We start from the raw sequence: 25744 nt of genomic DNA on the forward strand, positions 1-25744 counted from the left end.
GTCCCCGGGGTGTTGATGGATGACTTTAGCGAGCTGTCCTTGCGCAGGCGACTTGGACTGTGTGGGGTCGAGAAGGTGGCGGAGCAGGTGCCATGCCCTCTTACTACCCAGTTGTCCGTTCAGGCTGTCACAGGTTTGATACCATTGTTGCCGGGTAAGTTCTATCGCATATTGTTGAATTTCTCTTTCGAGTTGGGCGATTCGACTTCGTAGCCTTTTGTTGAGTCGCTGCCTCTTCCACCTCTTCATAAGACTATTTTTTGCCTCCCACATGTGTGCCAATCTTGAATCGAGGTTAGGTTGTGCGGCGTCTGTTGTTATTTCGCTTGTGTGCGACTCTACATCCTTACATATTGATTTAACCCAATCTTGGATGTCTTCGATTTCAGTCGGGGCCGTTTGATCCCGTTCTTTACGAAATTTTTCCCAGTCTGTAAATTTCGTTACCTTCCAGCCCTTCTTCCGAATCTCGGTGCGAAGGGTAATGGCCAGGATGTAGTGGTTGCTGTTTAGATCCGTGCCTGTGTTTCGCCAGGCGGGGTTCTGCACATTCCTGGCTAGCGTGAGGTCCGGGGTGGTGTCTCGGCTAACGCTGTTGCCAGTTCTGGTCGCTGTGCTAGGATCGTTTAGTAGCGAGAGTCCTAATCCTTGGATTTTGTTCCAGAGGATGTTGCCTTTCTTGCTTGACTTCTGGTATCCCCACTCTACGTGTGGCGCGTTGAAGTCGCCCGTAATCACTAGCTGCCCATTCTTGGCTAATTTCGTGGTGGACTCTAGTAATGCCGGGATTTCTCTGGATTGATCTTTTGGGGAGCTGTATAGGTTAAGAACGTATAGGCTCCCCTGCCTCTTTCTGGCGGGAATAATTTCGGTGAGCGTGTAGTCTGCTTGAGAATCGTCGAATTCATGTTGAATGGCCGTGAGTTGGTTACCCACTAGCGTGGCTGTCATTGCTGCTTTCTGTGGTATGTTTTTTTGTGATACGGTTTTGTATCCTGGTAAACTAACGGGTCCCATCGGTTCTTGGATCGTAATAATGTCCGGTTTGACTTCTAAGTTTTGAATATAAAGCTGCAGATTGGATTTTTTGCCTCGAAAACCTCTACAGTTCCATTGCCAGATGATGATATCTTGATTACGAGCTGCCATGTTGGGGCACTGTCAGCTGCGTAACGGCGCTCGCTATTGCGCTCACTTGGGCTTGTAATGCCTTGATGGCGTCCATCATTTCTTCTCTGGTCTGTTGTAGGTTCTTGGCGATATCTGTGCATGTCGCGTCTAGCCTATCTGCTCGGGCTTCCAGTTTGTTGACCCTCTCATTCTGCTGGAGAGGTAGCTTGGCTTTAACAGCGAAAGTTGACGTCGGTTGGGACGCCGCGTCTGTTTCAATTCGCTTCTTGGGATTCTGGGCCTCTTGCTGGTCTTTTGGGGCCTGTCTTTTTTGAGCCTTCGGTTGTTCTATGTCCATACCCGCACCTTCGGAAGGAGGGAGGGATTGAGACCTGTTATTAGCGGTTGTCGCGCTTTCAATGTGGCGTTGGGTTTGCGTGAGGCTCGCGAGTTTACTGCCTAGCTCACTGATCTGGGACTGCATGCGTTCTATTAAAATGGCTTGCTCCCTCACCTGATTGCGAAGTGCCTGCTTCTCCGGATCTTCCTGCCACTTGAGAGCCTTTTCTTCTGGCTTTTTCCAGGGGTTCTTGGGGTCCCGCTTCCGGCTGGACGATGGTAGGTCCTGTCGAAGGTCTTGCGACTGGCTGCGTCGTGTAGCAGACTTGCTTCTACTTCGTGGCAGCGGCGGGAAGGACTCCTCCCTCTCGTCGCCTAGGGTCAGCGTCTCTTTTTGTCGGGTTCTGTCCCTCGATTGGCGTCCGAAAGTGTCGCTCTGCCCGGCGTTTTGGTCGGCGTTCCTGGCCAGGTCGGGTTTCTGGGTGGCTTGCTGCTTGACGAAATTGAACTTGCAGCTGGTTCTCCCGGTTCTGTGCGCTCCCGTGCAGACGATGCAAACGGGGACGCAGGTTGGTGGTTGTCCCTCATGTGGTGGGGGGTGCTCTTCTCCGCACCTGACGCAGCGGGTTCGTTTTGGTTGTGGGCAGATGTCTTGTCGGTGCCCTGTCTTGCGGCAGTTGAAGCAGGCCTCTAATCGATTGAGAAAGAGGAACACTTTATGTCTTGTGCCGGGGTATCGGAGTAGTCGGGGGAGCTCCGTTCCGGCTACCGTAATGATTATATGATTTGTTCTCCCATACCGTCTTGCCGATAGGGTAGTCCAGTCGGGGTTGTAGGTGTTGTAGTTATGAACAAGCTGCGCGTCCGTTTCGCCACAATACTCGTTGTGGATGAGGCCTTTTACCGAGAGATCCGGGGAAGGCGCGTAAGCTTTGATGGGGTACTGCTTTTCCCCCATGACGAACGCTTGCAGGTTGAGGTAAGCGTTCGCACGTTTCTCGTTGGGCGTGCTTATCGTGAAGGTGTGGTTTACTGGGTGTTTCTGAAGAATATCTTCGATAAGGATGTTGTCATCGGTAATCTTGGCGGCTTGACGAAACGCTTCGAGCAGTAGCGCTCCGCCATGGGTGGGAAGGTCAAGGGGAGACTGCGGTCTGATTACAATTTTGTAATGCTCTGCCGGTAGCCTCGCGATCGGGGGTCTTCTTCTTCTATGGGGAGGCCTAGGCTACCTATGGGTAGAGTCAAGGGCTTGCCTTTCTTCGCGTAGCCTTGGGCGCCAGTAATGGCGGCGGCCTCGTCCCCAACGCCGGGCGTCCCGATGGCGGCTCGGCCCGGCGCCGAGCGCCCGTCTTCTTTGTCGACGCCGCGCCGGCAGAATCGTTGCTGGTTCTTGAGTGCCATGGAGGTCCATGTTCCGTCGTTCAAATCATGTTCTGTGATCGGTTCAACCTCGACGGTGACTTCCATGTTGCAGGCGTGTCAGCTCCCTCCGGGGAGCCGAGGTCGTCGGGAGTGGTTACCGCCAGGCGGTCGTACTCGTGCTAGGCCTATTAGGCCTAGCCGCGGAAAAACGTGGTCGACGCAAAATGCGCCGAAAAATAGGCACACGAGCACTTGCACGCAAACACCGGTCGTCCTCGTGGTCCGGACAAGGTCCTGAAGGCGTTAGTAAAGGTTTCAGCAGCCGGTCGAGGGCTACCCCGCGGGTGGTAGCCGTAATCCTCGAAGCTCATGCGAAACGCGTCCGCACGCTCTCGCAACGTGGCGAAAAAACCCTCCATAGAGGGAAATGAAGCGCACACGCTGCTGCACGACCACTCCGACCCGGGCATCCGAACAGATGGACGAGCACAACTACTCAAACATGCTGAGCACATACTCATACAGCCTACAACTCTATAGGCAGAAGATGAACTAGACAAGGTACCTGAAATAACACTGAGAAGATTAGAAAAAAAACACGCATTCTGTATCGTATGCGCGACGCGAAGCCTGCGCAGTGCGTGCATAAAATGTATGTGATACGCACGCAAGGACTTTCCCTTGCCGTCTTTTGCTGCTTTCATTATAAATACGCGCTGCTCAATACAGCTGGCCTTCTTCTCTTCCGGTTGGCTTCGGCGTGCCTGGACTTCGATGCATGGTGGCAGAAGTGGCTAACTTTGACGCCCACTTCTCGGAACATCGGCACGGACGGAAGAAACAAGCCGCGGAATAGATTTCCTACGCCCATCCGATGCCCTAACACCTCAAAGGGGATATTGCGAAGAATTGAAAGCTCTTCAAGCAGAAGTTCGAACTATTCCTGACTGCGACAGAACCAACAGAAAAACCTCGACCAGAGCTAACAAAAACTGCACTTCGACTGACTACCGCTGGTGAAGAAGCCATAGAGGTATTTAACACCTTCACCTTCTCCGAAAACGATAGCAACAGTGACTATGCAACGGTAGTCAAAAAGTTTGATGAGTACTGCAAGGCCCAAAGCAATGAGGTATACGAGCGTTACTTGTTCAGGAGAAGAGTACAGGGACCAGGCGAGCCATTCGATCCATTCTTGCGGGATTTATGAAGTCAAGCAGTGCTGTGTAACTTTGCAGGGTTACTAGATTCAATGATCAGGGACCAAATTGTTTTTGGTACAAATGACGACAAAATACGAGAGAATTAACTTATTAAGAGATAACAAGCTGACTCTCCAGGCGGCAGAACAGACGTGCAAGCCTGCCGAAGCAACAGCCGCGCATCAAGAAATGTGTGAACGAGACCACAAGCAAGTAGATCCGGTTCAGAAGATGCGCTCTGGTCCTCGGGAAGAGCAGCAGGCTTACAACTGCCAAAGTTGCGCATGAACGCACGCACCGTGGAGCTGTCCTGCATGTGGGCGTACATGTCGCAAATGGCAGCGAAAAAACCACTTTGTCATCTGTTGCAAAGCAAAGCAACAAATAAGCGAACTCACTGGTGTCGAGGAGGAATTCGATATACTGAACGTGGCTGTGAGCAGTGTGGTCAGGGAACGCGACTGGCTTGTTCAAGCAAACGTTGGCAAGCAGTTGGTTCGCCTGAAAGTTGATACCGGTTCCCAAGCCAACGTTCTTCCCCTCGGTGCCTTCAACAAGATGCAGCTAAAGGCACCATTGAAGCCCAGCTGCGCGACTTTGCGGTCCTTCGGCGGAAGCAAAATTGATCATATTGGCACTATCACGTTGGAAGTAGAGTTAAACGGTCACAACGCCGCCCTGCAATTCTTTATCGTGAGGAAAGGGCAAGCCATACTAGGAGTTGAAGCCTGCGAACGCCTTCGGCTTCTTTCTCGGCAAGTGCACAGCGTGTCGCAAGACTCAACAGAAAGAGTGGTAGATCAATTCCGTCATCTATTCAGCGCCGCAGGTTGCGTGAAGCGTCACTATACCATCTGGTTCTCCGCGACGAAGCCGTGCCGGTCGTACAGCCAGCGCGACGGGTGCCACTAGCCCTTCGGGATCGAGCCGCTGCGGGAGGAGCTGCAGTGTATGGAACAGGGCGGAATCATCGCAAAGGTGACTGAGCCCACAGACTGGGTAAGCCCTCTTGTAATTGTGCGCAAAAAGGATGGAAAGCTTAGGGTATGTATGGACCCGAGGAAGATTAATGATTGTATCAAAAGGGAGCACTACCAGATGCCGACGAGAGAAGACATAGAGGCGGAACTGGAAGGAGCTGCAGTTTTCACACGCCTCGATGCAAACGCTGGCTACCATCAGATACCGTTGGAGGAGACAACCTCAAAAATGTGCACGTTTGCAACGCCTTTTGGGCGGTACCGTTTATTGAGACTACCCTTTGGAATTTCTTCAGCATCCGAAGTTTTTCAAAAAATTCTTAATGAAATCTTTGAGGGTCTCCCTGGCGTGAGGGCGTATGTCGACGACATAATGGTGTAGGGCACATCGACCAAAGAGCACAATGAGCGACTAAGGTTAGCGCTAGAGGCGGCGGAACGTGCTGGGTCGACTTTCAACGCGGCCAACTGCACAATTGGCGTGAAACAGATAGAATTCCTAGGCGACGTAATGAGTAAGGAGGGTGTAAGGCCGAGTTCCTCTCTGATACAATGCATGATGCAAATGCCAGAGCCGAAGGACAAGCAATCGGTGCAGAGAATGCTCGGAGTAGCGAACTACTTCAGCAAATTTTTGCCATCGTTGGCGCACAGGACAGCATTGCTACGAAGCCTAATAAATCAGGGCACAATATTTGAATGCACGGCGAATCACGCCAAAGTGTGGAACCAGCTGTGCGAATTCATGAGCAAACAGCGACTACTGTCGCTTTTTGACCCTGCTAAAGAATCCAAGATACCATGCGATGCATCACAGAACGGCTTAGGCGCTGCTTTGCTGCAGTGTCACGATAACGAGTGGAAGCCGGTCGCGTACGCGTCTAAAGCTCTCACGGAAGCCCAGCAGCGATATTCGCAAATAGAAAAAGAGGCGATGGCTATCGTGTGTGGCTGCCAAGATTCAATCATTTCACATATGGACGTTAGGCTATCGTAGAGACTGATCACCTACCTCTGATTGAGATATCCCAGAAATCAATCGGTAACATGCCACCTAGACTGCAACGCTTCTTTCTGCAACTACTTCGATACGATATCAAATTGGTTTTTGTTCCAGAAAACTTCTCTTCATGCCTGACATGCTGTCCCGGGCTTCAGTCAACTCTGTAAAGTTCGACGCCGACAGTGAAGATGCAGAAGTACACGCCGTGAGTGTGCTCGCGTCTCGCGTTAGCCATAGAACTTTAACGCGACTAGCCGCTGAGACTAGCAAAGACGAATACTTGAGCAGTGTGCTCTCAAGTCTGGGCAGAGGCGAACCAATAGAAGGCCAGTTGAAGCCGTTTACTAGCGAGCTCTCGCAAGTCCAGGGAGTTCTGTTAAAGGGCTGCAAGGTTGTGATTCCCGCCAGCATGAAGTGCGAATTACTAGAAAATATTCACCAAGGCCACTTGGGTATAAACAAATGCAAATCGAGAGCCCGAGAGGCAGTCTTCTGGCCGGGCATGAATAGCGACATTGAAACCTTCGTTCAGACATGCGCGGTGTGCAGAAAATACTCGTACAGTCAGCCAGGCGAGCCGCTGCAGATGCGCCCAGTGCCTGAGCAACCGTGGCACCGAGTTGGCATCGGCTGTCCAACTTTCCAGAGGTGGAGCTGCTCCAAGATACATCGGCTAGCACGGTCATTCAAGTAACCAGCGCTATCTTCGCGCGATACGGCATGCCTATGGAAGTGTGTTCAGACAACGGACCCCTTTCTCAAGCAACCAGTTTGCAGCATTTTCAAGGAAATACGACTTTCTCCATATCACGTCTAGTCCCAGATACCCACAATCGAATGGCTTAGCAGAAAAGGGGGTGCAAGTGGTCAAACGGATATGAAAGAAAACCGCTGAAACCAATCAAGATTTCTGGCTCGGTTTCCTTGCTTACAGGACAACCCCACTGGAAGGTGTTGCACCACCGGCAGCGATCCTTCAGGGCCGAAAGCTAAGCTACGGACAACGCTGTGAGCTATTCAAGATGGCCCTGGTTTGCATGTGGTCAAGCATCGTCAGACGATGAACAACCGGCAACCATTACCACCGCTTAGCCAAGGTGACGTCGTTCGCGTGAAGAAGCTCTTTTGGGACAAAAAAGCAGGGGTCACGCACTCCCTTATGAAAATGGTCTATAGACTGTCTATAGACATTTTATAGACTCTATAGACGCCCTTTAGACTAATTTTTTTCAATAGTCAGTCTATAGAGAATCTATAGACTAAAGTCTATAACAGCCCTAATTTCCTTCCGTCTATAGATCATCCATAGACTATCTATAGACTAAAGTCCATAACCACCTTAATTTGTTCTGTCTATATATGGTCCATAGAATATCTGTAGACTACCCAGGTGAAAATTTTCTGCTGGTTTCCTGCTGGGAGCTGCTGGTTTCTGATGGAACCAGCAGGTAACTTGCTGGTTTCCTGCTGGTTTTGATGGTTCCAGCAAGGTGCTTGCTGGTTTTCTGCTGGTCCCAGCAGGGTGCTTACTGGTTTTCTGCTGGTCCCAGCAGGCAACGTGCTGGCTGTGCTGGTTCCAGCAGGGTACTCACTGGTTTCCTCATGGGATGCTGCTGGAACCAGCAGGTAACTTGCTGGCTGTGCTGGTTCCAGCAGGGTGCTCACTGGTTTCCTCATGGGATGCTGCTGGAACCAGCAGGTAACGTGCTGGTTTTATGTTCGGACTCCAATGGTCCAATTTGATGGCTTACTGGTTTTGAACTGGCTGTTGGCCACAGCAGGAAATAAACTGGTTTGAATTTTTCATGGGAAAAAAAACAGCGCAAGGATGATGGCACAAGAAGGAATTTCAGCACACTTTGGAAGTGCACGTCTTATGACCTCGTCTTATTTTCACTGTTTTTTTAATTATATAAGCAATAAATTAACTAGTCCAACTATTCACTCTTGGAATTTGGATCTGCTGTTTGTAGCTAAGAGCCTACTGCTTTAGAACTCTGTATGCTGGTCCCTTCAGGAAAGGATGTGGCATAGTGAAATACAACTCAAGAACAAAGTTTGGAAATGCCTATACTGCACACATCCATGCATAAAAAAGTATTGCCTCCAGAGGCCAAACTGAAGCTGAGTGTAAATAATGTGAAATGTCAAACATTGCACGCAAGTCACATTCACGGAATTTATTGTTGATTCGAGAGGCACTCAAAAATTGACAGCAGACTCCCTTCCACGGAAGGCCAAACTCCAAAACGAAGTTCACCGTTAATGCCAGCAAATCGTCCGCAGAAAAGCTACTGTCTTCTTGCGGCACTTCTGGTAATTCTTGATCGATGGGAGGCACTGGCTCGCCACTTGAAGTTGACACCCCTTCATCCGCCGATACAGCGTACAAGTAGCCTTCAGCCGTAGTCTCGGCATCCTCTACGGGTTGTGTCTGTGCTGGCAGCTGCGCCCGCTGCGCGTCACTATGTGGAGTTGGTATCGAAGCCTCCGCATGACCGGCAAAGACACTGCTGTGCGGTTGAATAACGTTGGTGGCCTGCTGCGGTACACGCGATTCCTGCGCGCGCCGGGCTGATCGCTGAAGATAAGTTTTTGTTGAATATGGGATGGAAGAGGCGCTGCCAGGGTTGAGGTATTCCTTCCTACGGCCCATACTCTATCCAGTGATGTTCCAATCAAACATTGGACTCACGATGCAAGCACTCACTACTCAAAAATATACGCGGCCAGGAACGCCAGCACGGTGACTCGAACTGCCGTTCAATGTTCGTCTTGGATTGGAATGGATGAAGTTGGATTGCAAGCTACCCAAGGGCACTCATTGTCCCACAACAGACGTATCAATTTCAAAACAAGTACTTGTTTGACTAATGATTATGCGTTCAGTCTAAACTTACTCGCATTATTATTTATGTTGTATAAAAATGATTTACTTATTAGTTATTTTTTCGGAAATTTACCACAATCAGCCGTGACGCCGGGCCCGCTGGCCACTATGGGCTGTTATTGTGTTTTGAGGACTCGGGAGTATTGCGGTAGCGTGTTTGTTTCTGTGGTGCACGTCGTGCGTTTTTAAGGCTAAGTTTTCTTGCTTGTGCACTGTCGGGCACCATGTTTGCCGTTGTGCGTTTCCTTAGTGACCGCGACAATCGCCTGCACGTCATTCCCGTTGATGACATTGAGGACTTTGCACCAAAGAACGACAATGATTACGACAACCGCGCCGTATATTCCGCCTATTGGCGGGATTCGGTTGACGATACGAACAGCGGGCTATACAACGCTCAAGTTTTGTTGCTGCAGGTATGTAACGTTGTAGTGTTATAGTAATGTTATGTACTGATATGTTGCCAATCCATAAATTCTCGTTTCTTAAAGAGAGCGAAAACGACGCCCGCGACAAAATGCGGGCAAAGCGGGTAATAATCCCAAAGATTACAGTGCAAGAGGGCACAGATGACGAGGAGTCGCAAGCGAAAAAAAAGAGGGCTGAAAAAAAGGTTGGTACAACTAAACTTTTGTTGCTTTTATGAGACATGCCAACTTTCGATATTGCCACATTTAAATTGTTTTCCGACGCGTTCCTATTTTTTCAGAGGCAAAAAAACGACAAGGGGAATGCAAAAAAGTTCTGTATGAAGAGATTTAAAAAAAAATCTTGAAGACTCACAAAAAAGCGCAGTCTCTGCAGAACGCAGGAGCCCAGGTAAGGGTGGTTGTCTTTCTCTAGATTTTGGGTTACAAAAGAAGTACTAACATCAAAACGTCCTAAACTTTACATAATGCAGTTTCATCCAAGGAAAAAGAGGTATGACAGCACGTCGTCAGACAGTGATGACCTGTGTGCCAGAAGTGAACTTGTTAACATGAGAAGGCAGAAGGAAGCCTGGAAAGGACGTGCCCAGGAGCTGCAGGAAAGCGAGCTCGAGAAGGAAAAAGAGTATTGGAAATCTCGCGCCCAGGAACTGCAGGACGACAACATATTTTTGAAAGCGCAAGTTGCAAGCCTGCAAAGGTGCCTTGAAAGCAAAATGTTTCAGAGTAAGAATGCTTTTTGTTCTCATGTAAGATGTTTCAACATGACAGCTGATGTTCTTTTTGTAAACTTGTTCATTTTTTTTCTTCTGTACAGTCGAACAAGGCAAGGCGCGCTACAGTCAAGGCATGACCGCAGGTTTGTTTCCTGTTGGCACTTCATGTGATGCTTTGGAAACTATGCATGGGTTACATGACACATGCCATGATACAGCAGACTTTCCTCCCGCTTCATGAAGTCAGTTTTTTTTCTTTTTTTTGCCAAAACAACTGGCCCAGCAGTATGTGCTAAGCAAATGCTGTGAGAGGTTTGGTTGTACCTGGTGCACTTGCTGGAGCAGTGCAAAGAGTGCTTCACGTCATTTATTTGTTTTGCACTGCTTCAGATGACATACAGGAAAGCTTGGCTTGGTGGTTTTTGTAAAGCTGACAAGCAATGTGCATTTCCGTCTAGTGTTGAAGCCTTTATGCCATAAATCTAAATCATGGCTGACTGCCAAGCTCCAGCTGCATAACTGGCAGTCGTAGTTGCTGCAACAACTGGTATTTGTTTTGTAATGCTGGAAAATGACTTGTCTCTTTTTAGAAACACTCAAGCACTGGGGCGTCCAGAAGTCTGTCAGCACCGAGGAAGCTGAGAAGACTTTAACAAGAACTCTAACTGAAAAAATTCAGGACCTCTTAAAGTCCAAGCTGCGCAAGCAGATCAAATTTTTAAAAACTTGATGGATGTTCTAATGTACAGACTGTTTCACACTTGGAAGGAAACTGGGAGTGTGTGGCCGCCGTGTTTCTCGAAGCGCTGCCGCTGACAGCCGGCGTGACTGGGCGACACTAGGCACATGCGCAGAAAGAGCAGCCGGCTTCGTTCTTTGCGCATGCGCCCTTGCCGCTGATTGTCCCCGGCTGTCGGCAGCAGCTCTTCGCAAAGCGTGGCAGTCACGCGCTCCTAGTTTTCCTCTGAGTGTGAAACAGCCTACTTGAATGGATGTACCAATCAAAGCTGCACAAGCAGATTAAAATCTGAAAAACTATGACTGTGCTTGAACAAGATCCACATGGACGCTGTCAGCATAGCACAAAGATGCTTAGCCACGCGATTAGCAGGCTGATTGTTAGAATGGAGCAGTCAGAATAGCAATCATGATTGCATACTTCGTAGCTCAAAATTTGCTGAAAAGTGTACCAGAACATACGGCCGACTTCCTGCAACCCTCTGCTGGAACCAGCAGCTACTGGTTTCAGCTACTGGTTCCATCACCTACTGGTCCCAGTAGCTGCTGGTTCCAGTAGCTGCTGGTTCCAGTAGCTGCTGGTTCCAGTAGCTGCTGGTTCCAGCAGCTGCTGGTTCCAGCAGCTGCTGGTTCCAGTAGCTGCTGGGAATGTGCTAATAAACCAGCACTGCTGGAACCAGTAGAAAACCAGCAGGAAACCAGCAGGAAATTTTCACCTGGGTAGTCTGTAACAGAAGTTTTCTTTGTTTATAGACGGTCAATTGATTATCTATCGACTGAAGTCTATAACTGCGTCATTTGCTTTTGTGCATAGAAAGTCTATAGACCATCTATAGACCAAAGTCTATAGTAAACATAATTTTCCTTTGTCTATAGGCGGTCAATAGATTTTCTATAGACTAAAGTCTATACCTGCTTTATTTCCTTTCGTCTATAGACAACCTATAGACCATCTATATACTAAAGCCTATAACCGCCATATTTTCCTTTTGTGTATAGACAATCTATAAACCATCTATAGGCTAGTCTGTAACCGGCTTAGCAGCCATTTGTCTATAGATGACCTATAGACAATTTATAGACCAGAATCTCTAACCGCCTTAATTTCCTATCGTCTGTAGACAATCTTTAGACTGCATATAGACTATTGTCTATAGACCTATTGTCTATTATTTATAACAATCCTAATGTTATCCAACAATGTATACACTGCCTTTCGACTAAGTCCATAAAATATCCATTTTTCGCACTGCATGCTGAGTAGAACTGCATTGGGCCGCCGCGGTGGTTAAGTGGTTATGGCGCTCGGCTGCTTACCCGAAAGACGCGGGTTCGTTGCCCGCTACAACTCCTTGCCCGCTACACATTTCAAAAACGGCCCATTCGTTTCACCAAAATTTGGTGAGCCAAGAACTATCGCGCCACCTTTGGGCTGTCAAATGAATTTACTTGAAATAAAACTTCCCGTACGCCTCAGGTGACTGGTGCTGATCCGTGTAAATATGGCTGTTAGCGCTTCATCGCGGTGCGTACATGAGCTGTCACCCAAAAGCCCCTCACAGTAGATAGACATGTGTACGTTGACGGTCTTCCCCACCGATGTGAGTCAGAAAGCTATGACAAGGTGGCGCCACATGGCATTAAAGAGAGCCATTGCGCTTTTGCCGACTGCTCAATTTAGAACGTATAACACCACACGCACATATGCACACGTTTTCTCGCACATACATTTAGTGAGGTGTATGCATGCGCATATATTGCAGCACACTAAGAAGTATATCATAATAAACAATCGCCAACCTATCGCGCAACATACGGTTGCGCCACTTAGCGTCAACAAAAAGAGCACTAGACACATGGTTCCTTGTTTGTACGACAGATGGCATCCTAATCCAAGGTGAGCTGAAACTCCTAAATGAAGCTCGGCACGTTTAAATTTTTTTCGTTTGTGAGGGGCGCGTGTTGTGAGGTTTCCTCGACGGTATAAGCAGTTGACGAATTGTAACCATCATTCCGGCCTGGACTTCTCTTTACGTCGATCTCGGAGAAACGGTAGACTTCAAAATTTATAATGTGAGGCTCAAGCAATAATTCTGTGTTGAACCCAATACCCATTCCCAGACATTCCCACAGTGTTCTCCAAGAAGGAGCTTAACATGCTTCCCTCTCAAGATAATTCCCCTTGGAACAACTTTACTCCTCCTCCCCCTACCCCACGAAAAAGCGTTCTACACACTCATGGCGCACACCAGACTTCGCCATACCTGACGCCACATACCTGGTATAAAGTGGCGAAATGAATGCAGTCGAAATCGAATTCAGCACAAGATTCGCAGTACTACATGTCCGTGCGCACTGATATGAATTCTATGGCGCACGGACATGCGCCTGTGCACAAAATCCAAATACCGCGCCTTAGAGAGCCCAAAAATAAGTTTTTTGGCATACACCAGATGGCGACGCTAGCCAATAGCGCGGAAGGCGCGCGCTCATAGGGAGGGGGTTGTTTTTACTTATATTTTCGCGTAAAGAATCCATATGCGGCGGAGCTTCCTCCGCCGTGTGACCGGGCCGTCTGCGCGCGTGATATGAACGGCTCTAGCAGACAACTGGGAGCGAGGCGGGATAGGCGGTAATATAAACTCCTCCTGTCGGCATTCTGTAGACCGCTACACGATTCCCGCTAAACCGACCACACAAAAGAATCCCGATTACCACGGCACCGCCTCTTAGTTTTCCGTGCTAACACTTTCAAGCAGTTTCTTGCCAAGCCAATAGAACTTGGGATAATTTGCCTGGTGATACTGATTTTAACTACTGTAAAACGCATCGCTGCCCTGATACCGCATTTAACAGTCCCCAAACCAACTCTTGCAATAGCCCAAGAAAGCTGTAGTATAGATAAAAGAATAAAATTTGCTGTCACACTACAATAAAGCACAATCCATTTAACAGTTCCGAAACCAACTCTTGCAATAGTCCAAGAGAGCTGTAGTATACATAAAGGAATAAAATTTGCGTTCACACTACAATAAAACACTGTAGCTTTACCGTCAGCATTCTCAACGCAATTAACTGAACTGTATGTCTCTCTGTCTGTCTGTCTGTTTGTTTGTTACATTTCTTATTGCGTAAATAGTTCGTACATATTACTTCTCCCCCTATCCTCTCTTCCTGTCCCCTCACCTCTTTCATTTCATTTCTTCATTCTGCCTGCTATCCTTTATTTCCGCTGCCCCAGCTCAGGTGCTTCAGTATCGGTGGCAGATGCCGGGGCTAGCAAAAATCTTTTCCTTCCTTTTTACTATTATTTTTAATAAAACCACTACCACCACCAAGCAGCGAGTGAAAGAAGCAGAGAGTTGCCGTAGTGGAGGGCTTGGGAATAAAAACTGAAAATTGGTTTTTGAGGAAAGGAAATGGCGTCGCAACTGTCTCGCATATCTCTGTGGACACCCGAACCGCGCCGTAAAGGAAGGGGTAAAGGAGGGACTGAGAGAAGAAAGAGGTGCCGTAGTGGAGGGCTGACATCGCACAGCACACGGGCGCCTTAGAGTTTTGCCTCCATCGAGGCGAAACACTAAGGCGCCCGTGTGCTGTAGGCGAATTCTTATTATCAGTTTGATGCAGACGTGAAGTACAGTGCTGCCGATGGGTCAGAAATGATTTTCTTGCAGCCAGGCTAAAACAAAATAACTATAGAGTGCCATCTCAGCCTACAAATGTTGTAGCGCTCACTGCAAAAGCATGAGGTAACCCACACGGCACAGAACGGGTTTATTGGCGGTAACCTTAAGGCTGCAGACATGGCGTAGACGCAATTGGAATTTAAGCCTAGGTTTGGCATCGATACTTTCTTTTCGTACACCAGCACGCGTTCTAGCGGCGTTGTCGTTCTTGTTTTTACCGCCTACTCCTGCGAGACCATCATGTTACGTATACGATACGCTTGGATGCGTGCTGCCGTTCGACTGCACGCTTAACGCACTTCGCCTGAGAATTCTAATTTGGTAAACTTAATCTTTAAAGATCTATATGTGTAGGAGGACGTAACGTTGTGATGTTGGGCGTACTCAACGCGTACTGTACACGTTGAGTGGCGTATGAAACAAGGCACACATACATGGATAATCTAGTCCGGACAGAATGCTGCTTATTTCGCAAGAAACGCGACCACAGAATGGAAGAAGCCAATTCAGCAGCGAGAAGAGGTAATCGATGCGTTGTGGGTGTGAAAAGTGAGATCCATGCAAGGGGACAGAATGCCGAAGGTCGTATAGTGGAATCACTGCCACGGCGGCCGCATTTCGACGGAGCTCGGGAGATTCAAAAATGCCCCAGTGTTGTGTGATGTTAAAGCACGTTAATGAACCCCAGTTTGTCAGAATTAATGCAGAGCCCTCCGCTGTGACGCCCATCATAGTCACATCCTACGTGCAGCTTCGGGGAGTCAAACCACACATTACAAGTGGTGTATAGGTCATGTTAGCATGTTGCTAAGACCTGTCTCTATATACAGGGTGATTCACCTAAGAATATTAGCAGTTTTTTAAATAGGCTTTTTTGGTTAGAATAGTACTTTCTTCGGCATAACTTTGTTACCGGATGTGAGCATCAGAATAAGCTAAGACGTATTAAATAGCAGGCTCGGTAACTAATGTTAAACAGCTAACTTTTTAACTACATCTCTTAAGGTCCTGATGTATTGAGAAATGTGTAGCCCATATTAAGTGACAAGCGTATAAGTTTTTAATATTCGTTTCAAGATGCCTGTGCTATGCCGTTGAGGGCGCTCTTCTAATTCAAAAAGCCTATTTTTAGAAATCTTATACACCCTTAGGTGAGGCACTCTTTATTGCAGAAGCGAGCTCTAATTACGTCCTACCTGCGTGAAAACTATACGCCTCTCTGAAGAGCGGCAGTGTTCTAAAAGTAATATACAGCATTCAGAACACTGCCGCACTTCAAACAGGGGTAAAGCTTTTAGTCAGGCAGGACGTGAAAAAAAAAACATATCATTAGTCCTTCGATGCTCATGCCACTTACAAAATATTTAACGAAATGCTATCCTGAAGACACACTGCTCAAACACTTCAGCTAGCGTATTTAGCTTGTATTTGTGAATTTCCGATTTCTATGTCAATTTCCCTGTATATAACATTGCATATAATATTGTTTTCTTGCCATATTACAATCATGTGTCTGCACAGCTCTACCTTGTTATGGTCTCTTGGGCCTCGTCAAGCTGCCCCGAGCAGCTTTTTGCTCAAGAGCTCCTACCACGTATATATGTGGTGAAATAAATAAATTTGATTTGATTTGATTTGATTTTCACTCCGGTTGCTTGCTGCCGCTTCGCTGCTTCGATTGTGCTAGCTGCTAAACAACGGGACGGTGGTGGTGGCCGTGGAAAGCATTATTCACTAAGACCGCTAGTCCGAGGCTGCAATGGGCTGCATTAATGCATTAATGGGCGGAATTAGTCCGAGGCTGCATTAATGGGGCAAGGGAGCCCCGTTGAGGTCCAGCTGGGCAGCGGGATATGCCATGCATGGGGGTGCATGAACGTCAGCCGCACCTGGAGGTATTGCATAGTGTGCGGTAGAAATGCTTGTGCAAAGTATTAAAGTGAGGTATTTTATAAACAATGCCACAAGCTGTAAGGAGAGTCGGTACGTACAAGAAGGACTACGCTGGCGATCATAAAATTGGTTAAGGAAATTCCGAAACAGCATGCGCCGCGGTGGCTCAGTGGTCAGGGCGCTCGGCTACTGATCCGGAGTTCTCGGGTTCGAACCCGACCGCGGCGGCTGCGTTTCGATGGCGGCGAAATGCAAAGGCGCGTGTGTGTTGTGCGATGTCAGTGCACGTTAAAGATCCCCAGGTGGCCGAAATTATTCCGGAGCTCTCCACTACGGCACCTCTTTCTTCCTTTCTTCTTTCACTCCCTCCTTTATCCCTTCCCTTACGGCGCGGTTCAGGTGCCCAACGATATATGAGACAGATACTGTGCCATTTCCTTTCACTACAAACCAAATTTCAATTTCAATTTTATCCCAGGTGTGCTGCCTACTCCCTCTGATACGTTACCCACCTTGACCGAGCGGAGCGGGAAAGCGTCTGCTGGAATCGCATGCGCAGGTCATCAAAGTGGGTTCTGCATAAAACGTCGGCGCACTTTGACGCGTTCAGCCTGACGCTAGGTGTGTTCGATGCGACGCCTGCCGTAGAGACCGCCAGTCGCTCGACCACAAACGTAGCCAGGGAAATATGCAGATTTTCGCTTTCGACAAGGGTTAACCAGAGGTAAACAATTAACCAGAAATGTGTTTGGGGAAAGGAAATGTAGCACTAACTGTCTCACATATCTCGGTGGACGCCCGAACCGTCCCGTAAGGGAAGGGATAAAGCAGCGAGTGAAAGAAGAAAGGAAGAGAAATATGCCGTAGTGGATGGCTTCAGAATAAAAATTGAAAATTGGTTTTTGAGGAAAGGAAGTGGAGCAGTAACTGTCTCGCATATCTCGGTGGACACCAGAGCCGCGCCGTAAGGGAAGGGATAAAGGAGGGACTGAGCGAAGAAAAGAGTTGCCGTAGTGGAGGGCTTGGGAATAAAAACTGAAAATTGGTTTTTGAGGAAAGGAAATGGCGTCGCAACTGTCTCGCATATCTCTGTGGACACCCGAACCGCGCCGTAAAGGAAGGGGTAAAGGAGGGACTGAGAGAAGAAAGAGGTGCCGTAGTGGAGGGCTGACATCGCACAGCACACGGGCGCCTTAGAGTTTTGCCTCCATCGAGGCGAAACACTAAGGCGCCCGTGTGCTGCAGGCGAATTCTTATTATCAGTTTGATGCAGACGTGAAGTACACTGCTGCCGATGGGTCAGAAATGATTTTCTTGCAGCCAGGCTAAAACAAAATAACTATAGAGTGCCAACTCAGCCTACATATGTTGTAGCGCTCACAGCAAAAGCATGAGGTAACCCACGCGGCACAGAACGGGTTTATTGGCGGTAACCTTACGGCTGCAGACATGGCGTAGACGCAATTGGAATTTAAGCCTAGGTTTGGCATAGATACTTTCTTTTCGTACACCAGCACGCGTTCTAGCGGCGTTGTCGTTCTTGTTTTTACCGCCTACTCCTGCGAGACCATCATGTTACGTACACGATACGCTTGGATGCGTGCTGCCGTTCGACTGCACGCTTAACGCACTTCGCCTGAGAATTCTAATTTGGTAAACTTAATCTTTAAAGATCTATATGTGTAGGAGGACGTAACGTTGTGATGTTGGGCGTACTCAACGCGTACTGTACACGTTGAGTGGCGTATGAAACAAGGCACACATACATGGATAATCTAGTCCGGACAAAATGTTGCTTATTTCGCAAGAAACGCGACCACAGAATGGAAGAAGCCAATTCAGCAGCGAGAAGAGGTAATCGATGCGTTGTGGGTGTGAAAAGTGAGATCCATGCAAGGGGACAGAATGCCGAAAAAAACTGCGGTCCATAATCAGCGCGGCGTTCTTCCCGGTTTTCAGCAGCAGCGCCTCGCGGAAGGCCAGCGACACGCGACCGCTGCTCTTAATTACTCGAGGAGCCGTTACTTTTTTGTGGGGACTCCTCGGACACGTATTACATGTGCGATACCTTTGCAGTGGTGTGCACAGATGCGCATTTTAGGCGTGACCTAAGACTGTGCTGGAATATGGGATGGTGTGTGGACTTCGGTCGTAGAGGGTATTACAGCGCGTGTGCGGAGGGCGCTGACATTTGACTTGCCTCTGTCTGTCTGTTGTTGCCAGGAAGAAAGAAAAGGAAAGTGCACAGGCCTGCCCACTGGCTCAAGCCGAGCCACAATCGCTACCACGTGCAGATAGTAGGAGAGTTGAAAGATGGGATAGAAAGACAGGATAGTAAAGACGCGCGGTATAAAGATCAAGGCCGATCCTGGGTGGGTGGGTGGGTGGGTGGGTGGGTGGATGGATGGATGGATGCGGCTGAACCCTTTACATCGGGCGGTGGCTCAAGCCACCTGGGAAATTTTACTCCTGTCTTGCTTTTAGCCACCAATCAGATAACCTTCGCTTGGTTACTTCTAACCTCTTAAAATCCACTTTCCTTTCACTATCCCTAAACCCCAATGCCTTGGGTAAGTCAGCCCCGCTGCTTTCCACTGTAGAGTGAAGCCCTTTACAGAAAAGTATCAAGTGTTCAGCCGTTTCCTCCTCCTCTCCGCATTCAATGCACAAAGTGTCTATGTCCTGGTACCTGGCACTATACGTCTTAGTCCGCAAAACTCCAGTCCTGGCCTCAAACAACAAAGAGCTTCCCCTACAATTATCATAGATATTTTCTTTGACAATTTCCTGTTTAAAGGTCCGGTATGTTCCCAGTGCCGATTTCGTCGGCATCCCTGTTTTCCACAGAGCTCTCTCTGTTTCTTTAACCTTTTTCTTAACCGATAATTGCTGATTTGCCCCCTTACTGCTGTCCAGATATTTGCTTGTCAATTTTCTAGTTCGCTTTCTCCATTTCGTGTCAACATTCGTTATATACAGGTATCTGAAAACTTTCCTAGCCCATTGCTTTTCCTCCATCTTTCTCAATCGTTCCTCAAATGCTATCTTACTGCTAGCCTCTCTGCTCTCGAAAGATGCCCATCCCATATCACCCTGTACCCCCTGATTTGGTGTATTGCCATGTGCTCCCAAAGCTAACCTCCCTACTCCCCGTTGCTTAATTTAGCAGGAGCATCGCACGCACCCTGGAGAGAACTTATTTCTCCACTACCTCTATTAAGGTCAGCATTTCCTGAGCGCACTGTCTTGTCAAGATTGTAAAACGACAAGCTGTTGACGACAATTAGAAACTGTGTGGGGGTTGGGTGGTCGTTGGACCCGCAGGATTGCCTGATTATGCCAAATAAATTTTCCAGTGTATCCTGGCTCAATCTGGATGTCATGATGTACTTAAATCCCTGGCTGGCAAATTCGGCGTCTTTCCTCATCTTTCGGCACGGTAAACAACAACGGCTTCTTTCCTTTAGTCTACCTTAGAAGAACTGCAGATTGGGCTAGTTGGTGATGCATAGTGGTGGTTCGACAGCGCAACAGCACACACAGACCAAGGTTTGTGTGTCTCGTCTCCTACTTGGTCTGTGTGTGCTGTTGCGCTGTCGAACCACCACTTAGTCCACTTGTAGCCGGTTTGACACCCGGGAGCAAAGCAGTGTCGTTGCTGTTGACGGTTCGGCATTCCTACGTTTCACGAATGAAGAAGGCAGCCGGCGAAACAAACTAAAATGATGCGCTGAAAAAAACGGAGAACAGCCGAAGCCGCAAACCATGCGTGAACAAACATGCGAGAGGCAGCACATGGGCACCACCAACAGCCAGCCCACGCGACTACAGCGCTGCCTGGCGCTGCCGCTAACATCCGGGTCCCGTCCGCACTCGCGGCCTCACCGCAATGCATGGGGCGCGCCGGCTACTGAACCCACTACCCCCTTCAAGAACACTATAAACCGGGACGGTAAGCCCTCCTCGCGAGCTCTCTACTGGCTTTTCCGTGTTGAAAGGTAGGTGCACAGCCAGAAATATCGCTTAGCCCGTGAGTGAAGGCCGAAATGAAACTATGCGTTAGAGCCGTCTGAGCACGATTAACTTGGCATCTGCGGAAACGCACAATCAAGTTCTGAGGTGGATTACATTTATTTTTTATTCTTTGCGTTATCGCCTGTCGGGACCATGGAGTGCTGTTCATTGAGAGGTGTGCATTAATTGCTTGTTTGTTGTAGCCGCTCACTCGGTGCGCGTCGTGGGCAGCGACGTTTCACCAAATATGTTTTGTAACGCTATTGACTAGAGCTCGAGGCGTTTGTCAAAGTTTTAGTGAAACGGCGGTGGAGGAATGCTAATAGAGTGATGGTTGAAAAAAATGTGGTTGCCGGCGCAAATGGCGAGCGTGTACAAACACCGCGAAGGACCTACGAGCTGCATCCTGTCTCCCCTTTTCGTTGCACACGTATGGATTCGTCGATCCCTGTTATCCGAGTGGTTGGCCGCCGCCGCTGGCCTGCGGGCAAGTCATTTCGAAAGCTGAGTAAAGGTCGCCTCGACAAGAGATGGCTTACATTTCGTTCTGAGAGGCTTGTTCATGAACCCCGCTTACGCGTGCACAAATTTCTCCAGTACCAATTGTGCGAGAGGCAGAGTAGACTGCTACATTACAAAAACGCCAATGTAACTTGGCGCTTATTTGCGCCACGAATGCAATTCTGCTCGCACTGTTTTATTTTGGCTGCGCCTTTTGATGAATACGTTAATTGTTTCAATGAAATAATTCTTACTTTGAGTGTGTTCGTTGCTTTCGTTGATTTTTCTATCAGCGTTAGGTTAGGGTACCTGCATGCAAGTGTCTCCTTTTTACTGCTCTGTCTGGGCTGCACTTGAAGTAAAAACTTAAATGAATTTGAGATGGTATTTCATCCTTACAATAATGAGCTTGTGGTCTGAAGCTCACGTATGGTTCTGAAATGGCGCTGTTGCAGCCACTGTGCTGTTTGAGTTTTTCTGGATAATGAGCACGGCATGGAAGCACTGTAACCCACTTGTTCCAAAGAGTGCACTCTGGTGTATGATTATGCTGTTTCGTCTTAGTGTTTCAAGTTGTGGGCGCAAAACCGTGGTGAACTGGTTCGCAGTCTGCCTGGTAGGTTTTGCATGGCTTGTGCCCGTTTGATTATTGGCGTACGTACCAGGCTTCATGCAGGGTATTTTGAAGCGCTTGTTCAATAGCGGGTATAAGAATAAATGCTTGAATATTCTCCAGTGGGGATTCTTTTGCAAGGAGCACTGAATGTACGTTTTATGGAGCAGCATTCTCAACAGCTCGTAGCGAGTCAATGATAAGTGGCACAAGTTTTCTAAGTATTCTATTCCAATTAATGTAAAGGGAATGCATACAGAGGTCAGTATTTGCAGTAGGTATTTAGTGTAGAGGTAGAGTGCACGGAATGTGGATATTAGTTACAATGTTTTATGACAGCCACATAGAATTTGTCATGCATATTTACTGAAATTATGAATCTGGTGCGATGGCTCAGTGGTTATCGTGTTCTTCAGGTGCTCATGTTATGCCAAGTCGTCAGTTATGTTGTGTAAAGCAACATCAAGTTATCGTCACCACTGCAAAGTAGTGACGATAACTGCGAGCATCACATAACCGTCTCTGCCTTTGTGCAGGTTACCCACTGTGCAGCCGTACATCTCACTGGTCATCGCACGGGCCCTGAAGACGGACGGTAGTCTCAAGCAGCGGACCAGGAAGGCGTGGTCGTCGGTGTCACCCAGAAATCTGGCACAGCATCAACGGTTCACTGTGGGCTATAGAAGAAGATTCCTTCCACTGGGACCTCACTTGGCAGTGGTGACCGTAACTGCGAGCATCATGGAACCGTATCTGCCTTTGTGCAGGTTTGTGCATAATTATGCCTCACTGAATGTGATTTTGTTTTCCTTTTGTGTCGTCGCTGCTCCTAAGTGGATGGGTTTTTTGTAAAAGATCTGGGCTATACTATAGCTCGTTGTGCTTGCCCGTCTTCCACTCACTGATAGCATCTTTGCAACATGCTCGGAGTGAAAATTTAATTTTCATCGTGGTGCATGTGCCGGAATAACAGGAGAATCTTTCAGTGCTAAGCGCAAAGCCAAAAAGAAAGCATGGAAATGTGACTTGTCAATGCAACCACAAGGGCACAAGCACCACAGAAAATCCACAGCGTGATTTCGACGTGATACTCAGATTACTGCAGACTGAAACGAAGCTTGATGCTCTTTTGCCTTTGTCAAAAAAGTTTGATGCATTTGAGACGCAAATGCAGTTGCTCTAAGTTTGACGACTTTCAGAACCACCTGACTGTTCAAGAAAAAAAACTGCAAAACAACTAAACGAAGTGAGTTGAAGGGCTGGAGTCTAACAATGTAGGTAGTGATATAACTTAGCTGAAGCAGGACCTAGATGATTTGGAGTGGCGTAGTCGCTTTTCTAACCCTGGAGCTTCATATATCGACTGAAACCCAGGATGAGGACTTGCTAAGCAAAGTAAATGAGATTGTAGAAAAGCTGCAAGTTAACGCTATTACACAAGACGACATTACCAGCTGTGCATTACCTACACAGGGCCTGAACTGACGAAAACATTGCAAACCTTTTTCAACATGCACTTTGTAGAAATTGGTGCCTGAAATGATATTCATGGTACATTATCATGTGAACAATACATGAATGTTCAATGTCCTCAAGCTGTATTTCTCACTCCAACTTGCACCGAAGAAGTCCTCAACATAATCATGACGCTGAAGGACAACTGTGCATCAGCCTACGATGATGTGAAAGTTTCCCCCGTGAAAGCTGTAGCCGCACTGATAACTCCAGTCCTTACGCATATATGCAACTGCCATACTTCAAGTAGGGATATTTTCCAAACCAAATGAAGCTTGCGCGTGTTCCCAGCTGTTCATAAAGGTGGGTGCTTTTGAAGACTTGAACAACTTTAGGCCAATATCAGTGCTGTCAGTCTATTCAAAAGTTGCTGAACACATAATGAACAAAAGAATTGTCGATTTCCTCACTCTGCATAACTTGATAGTAAAGCAAGCAGTTTGGATTCAGAAAGAATAAAAGGCAACTGAAACTGCTTTACTTTATATTAAACAGAAAATTCTTGACAACATTAGGAAATCAAAGCTTACTTTGGGTTTATTTCTTGATTTCAGGAAAGCCTTTGATTCTGTCCATCATGATATATTATTAATAAAGCTACCGTTCTATGGAATCCACGGTACAGCACATGCCCTGATGGAAAGCTGTTTAATTTGCAGGGAGCAATACACCACAAATAAAGAGCACCGAATCCGATTGAGGCACTATTAAATACGGAGTTCCATAGGGATCCATTCTAGGCCCCATATTATTTTTGATATATATGAGTGGTATTGTAAACACCCCAGGCTGCTCTGAAATGGTATTACATGCAGATGACACTAATGTATTTTTTTTCAGGTTGCAATGAAAGCTTCGTTTACAGAGAAGCAAATGAAGGGCTTCACTATTTAGACTTTGGTTAACCTTTAATAAACTAGACCTAAACATAAACAAGATGGAATACCTGATTTTCAAGCCTAAAGGTAGCAAAAAAGATATTGAGTTCAAATTGAAGTTCCGGAATAACATTATCAACCAGTCTAACAGGATTTGCTTTCTAGGTGTTATCTTTCATGAAATGTTCCTCTGGAATTCGCACACAGAAGCTCTCCGAATTGAACTTCACGTGTTTTTGGCATATTAAACAGGTTGCCAGTGAAGCAGCAAACTTAATATACTCTTTCACTCACGTTTAACATACTGCTCCCTGGTATCGTCAGACACAACACAAAGAAACCTTGATTAGCTGCACCCTCTGCAAAAGCACTGAATATGTGGTATTCAAAAATTCCAAAAATTAGAACATTGCTTGCCATACTTTAAGATCTATGACAAACTAGAGATCAGTAAGCTATTCAAATATAAGTTATTTCTGGAAATCGTGCACCAGTATATGTTACACTGTTCAAATATTGAGGTTCAATACAAAAAAGAAACACACTCCACATCTCCTTAGGGAAGATAAAATACAGGTGCCCCGATCTCGCATCAACTATGGTGATGTGAGATTATGTATGCAAATAGCAAATTTATTGAATCAATATCCAGCCATCTTTGAATTATTACCAATCCACCCATCATTTCCTAAAGAAAACACTAAGACATATGTACCTAATGGAATAATAAGTCAAAGAATTACTTTGGTGTCATGGGTGATATTTGGGTGTGTTGTACGTGTAAATAGTATTCGGGAATCTGTAAACCTTTTTTTTTTCCATATACAGAAGCATGCACACAGTCCTCAGGGTTGTCCATTTGTTTTGTTTTGTGTGCTTGCATACATATTGATTGTTGTACGATGTACTGTACTGCAAATGTGTTTGAATATGCCTATAGTGGTTGCCACTGCTGTCAGGGGTGGGATGGCCTCATCAGGCAAAAATGCCATTAGCCTTCTGACCCAGGACAAATTTTGTATATTTTTTGTCCCAAATAAACTGTACTACTACTACAACCTGAATGATGCAGGTTCGATCCCGGTATAGCCTGTCGCGTTTTGATAGAGGCAAAATGCTAGAGGCCTGTGTTCTGTGCAATGTCAGTGCACGGTAAGAAACCGCAGGTGGCCGAAATTTACTCCGCAACCTTTCACTTTGGCGCCTCTCATAGCCCGAGTCACCTTGGGTTTTTGGGCCGCATAAAACCAAACCAAAACATCGTCTAGCTTTCTTGAATGGGATAGCCAGGATATACATGCCTTGTGTTGTAAAGCACATTTGTAGAAATGGAGTGGGAATTTTTTTTTCAGTTCCTCTTATTTTTTTTCTTCCACTGTACAGGTCAACATGCCTGGATGACTGACTGCAGACAACAGGTCGCAAGATTGCTTCTGAGGAAACTATATTCGGACCATTACTTTCAACATTTATTTTTATGTGGTGCATTCTTATGGTGCATGTATTGCATATTCCTTGCCTGCATAGCTTGGAAATAAACTAAATTGTAAGTATATTGATCGTCATGTCAATTGTGAAGACTGTGTGGTGACCTTTTTCAACAGTTGTAGACTGTCTATAGGCAGTCTACAGACAATGGTCTATTAAGGTTTTTTAGGCAGAGCTCTATAGACTGTCTATAGACAAATATCTACAGCATTGCCAGGCCACATAACTGTGAAATGTCTATAGACAATCTATAGACATATGTCTACTGGACCAGTATATTTTTGTCTATAGACAGAAATCTACAGCAAGTGTATGACCTAAGTCTATAGATCATCTATAGACTGCCTATAGACCTGTGTCTATTATCAGTAGACGTTTGTCT

General features: G+C 47.0%; 2 protein-coding genes across 2 annotated transcripts; both read left to right on the forward strand.

Moving 5' to 3' along the window:
* Positions 1–7381: 7381 nt before the first annotated feature.
* LOC144113394 (uncharacterized) lies at positions 7382–11070 on the forward strand. The gene is made up of 5 exons (XM_077646436.1): positions 7382–9502; positions 9599–9708; positions 9791–10043; positions 10135–10176; positions 10624–11070. The coding sequence occupies exons 3-5, from the start codon at positions 9869–9871 to the stop codon at positions 10761–10763; spliced, it is 357 nt and encodes a 118-aa protein (XP_077502562.1). The 5' UTR covers positions 7382–9502; positions 9599–9708; positions 9791–9868; the 3' UTR covers positions 10764–11070.
* Positions 11071–20118: 9048 nt separating this feature from the next.
* LOC144113042 (uncharacterized) lies at positions 20119–25427 on the forward strand. Its single transcript, XM_077645933.1, has 3 exons — positions 20119–20351; positions 22018–22248; positions 25258–25427. The coding sequence occupies exons 1-3, from the start codon at positions 20119–20121 to the stop codon at positions 25277–25279; spliced, it is 486 nt and encodes a 161-aa protein (XP_077502059.1). The 3' UTR covers positions 25280–25427.
* Positions 25428–25744: the final 317 nt, after the last annotated feature.

The sequence above is a fragment of the Amblyomma americanum genome, chromosome 1 (assembly GCF_052857255.1).
Source record: "Amblyomma americanum isolate KBUSLIRL-KWMA chromosome 1, ASM5285725v1, whole genome shotgun sequence".
Taxonomy (NCBI): Eukaryota; Metazoa; Arthropoda; class Arachnida; order Ixodida; family Ixodidae; genus Amblyomma; species Amblyomma americanum.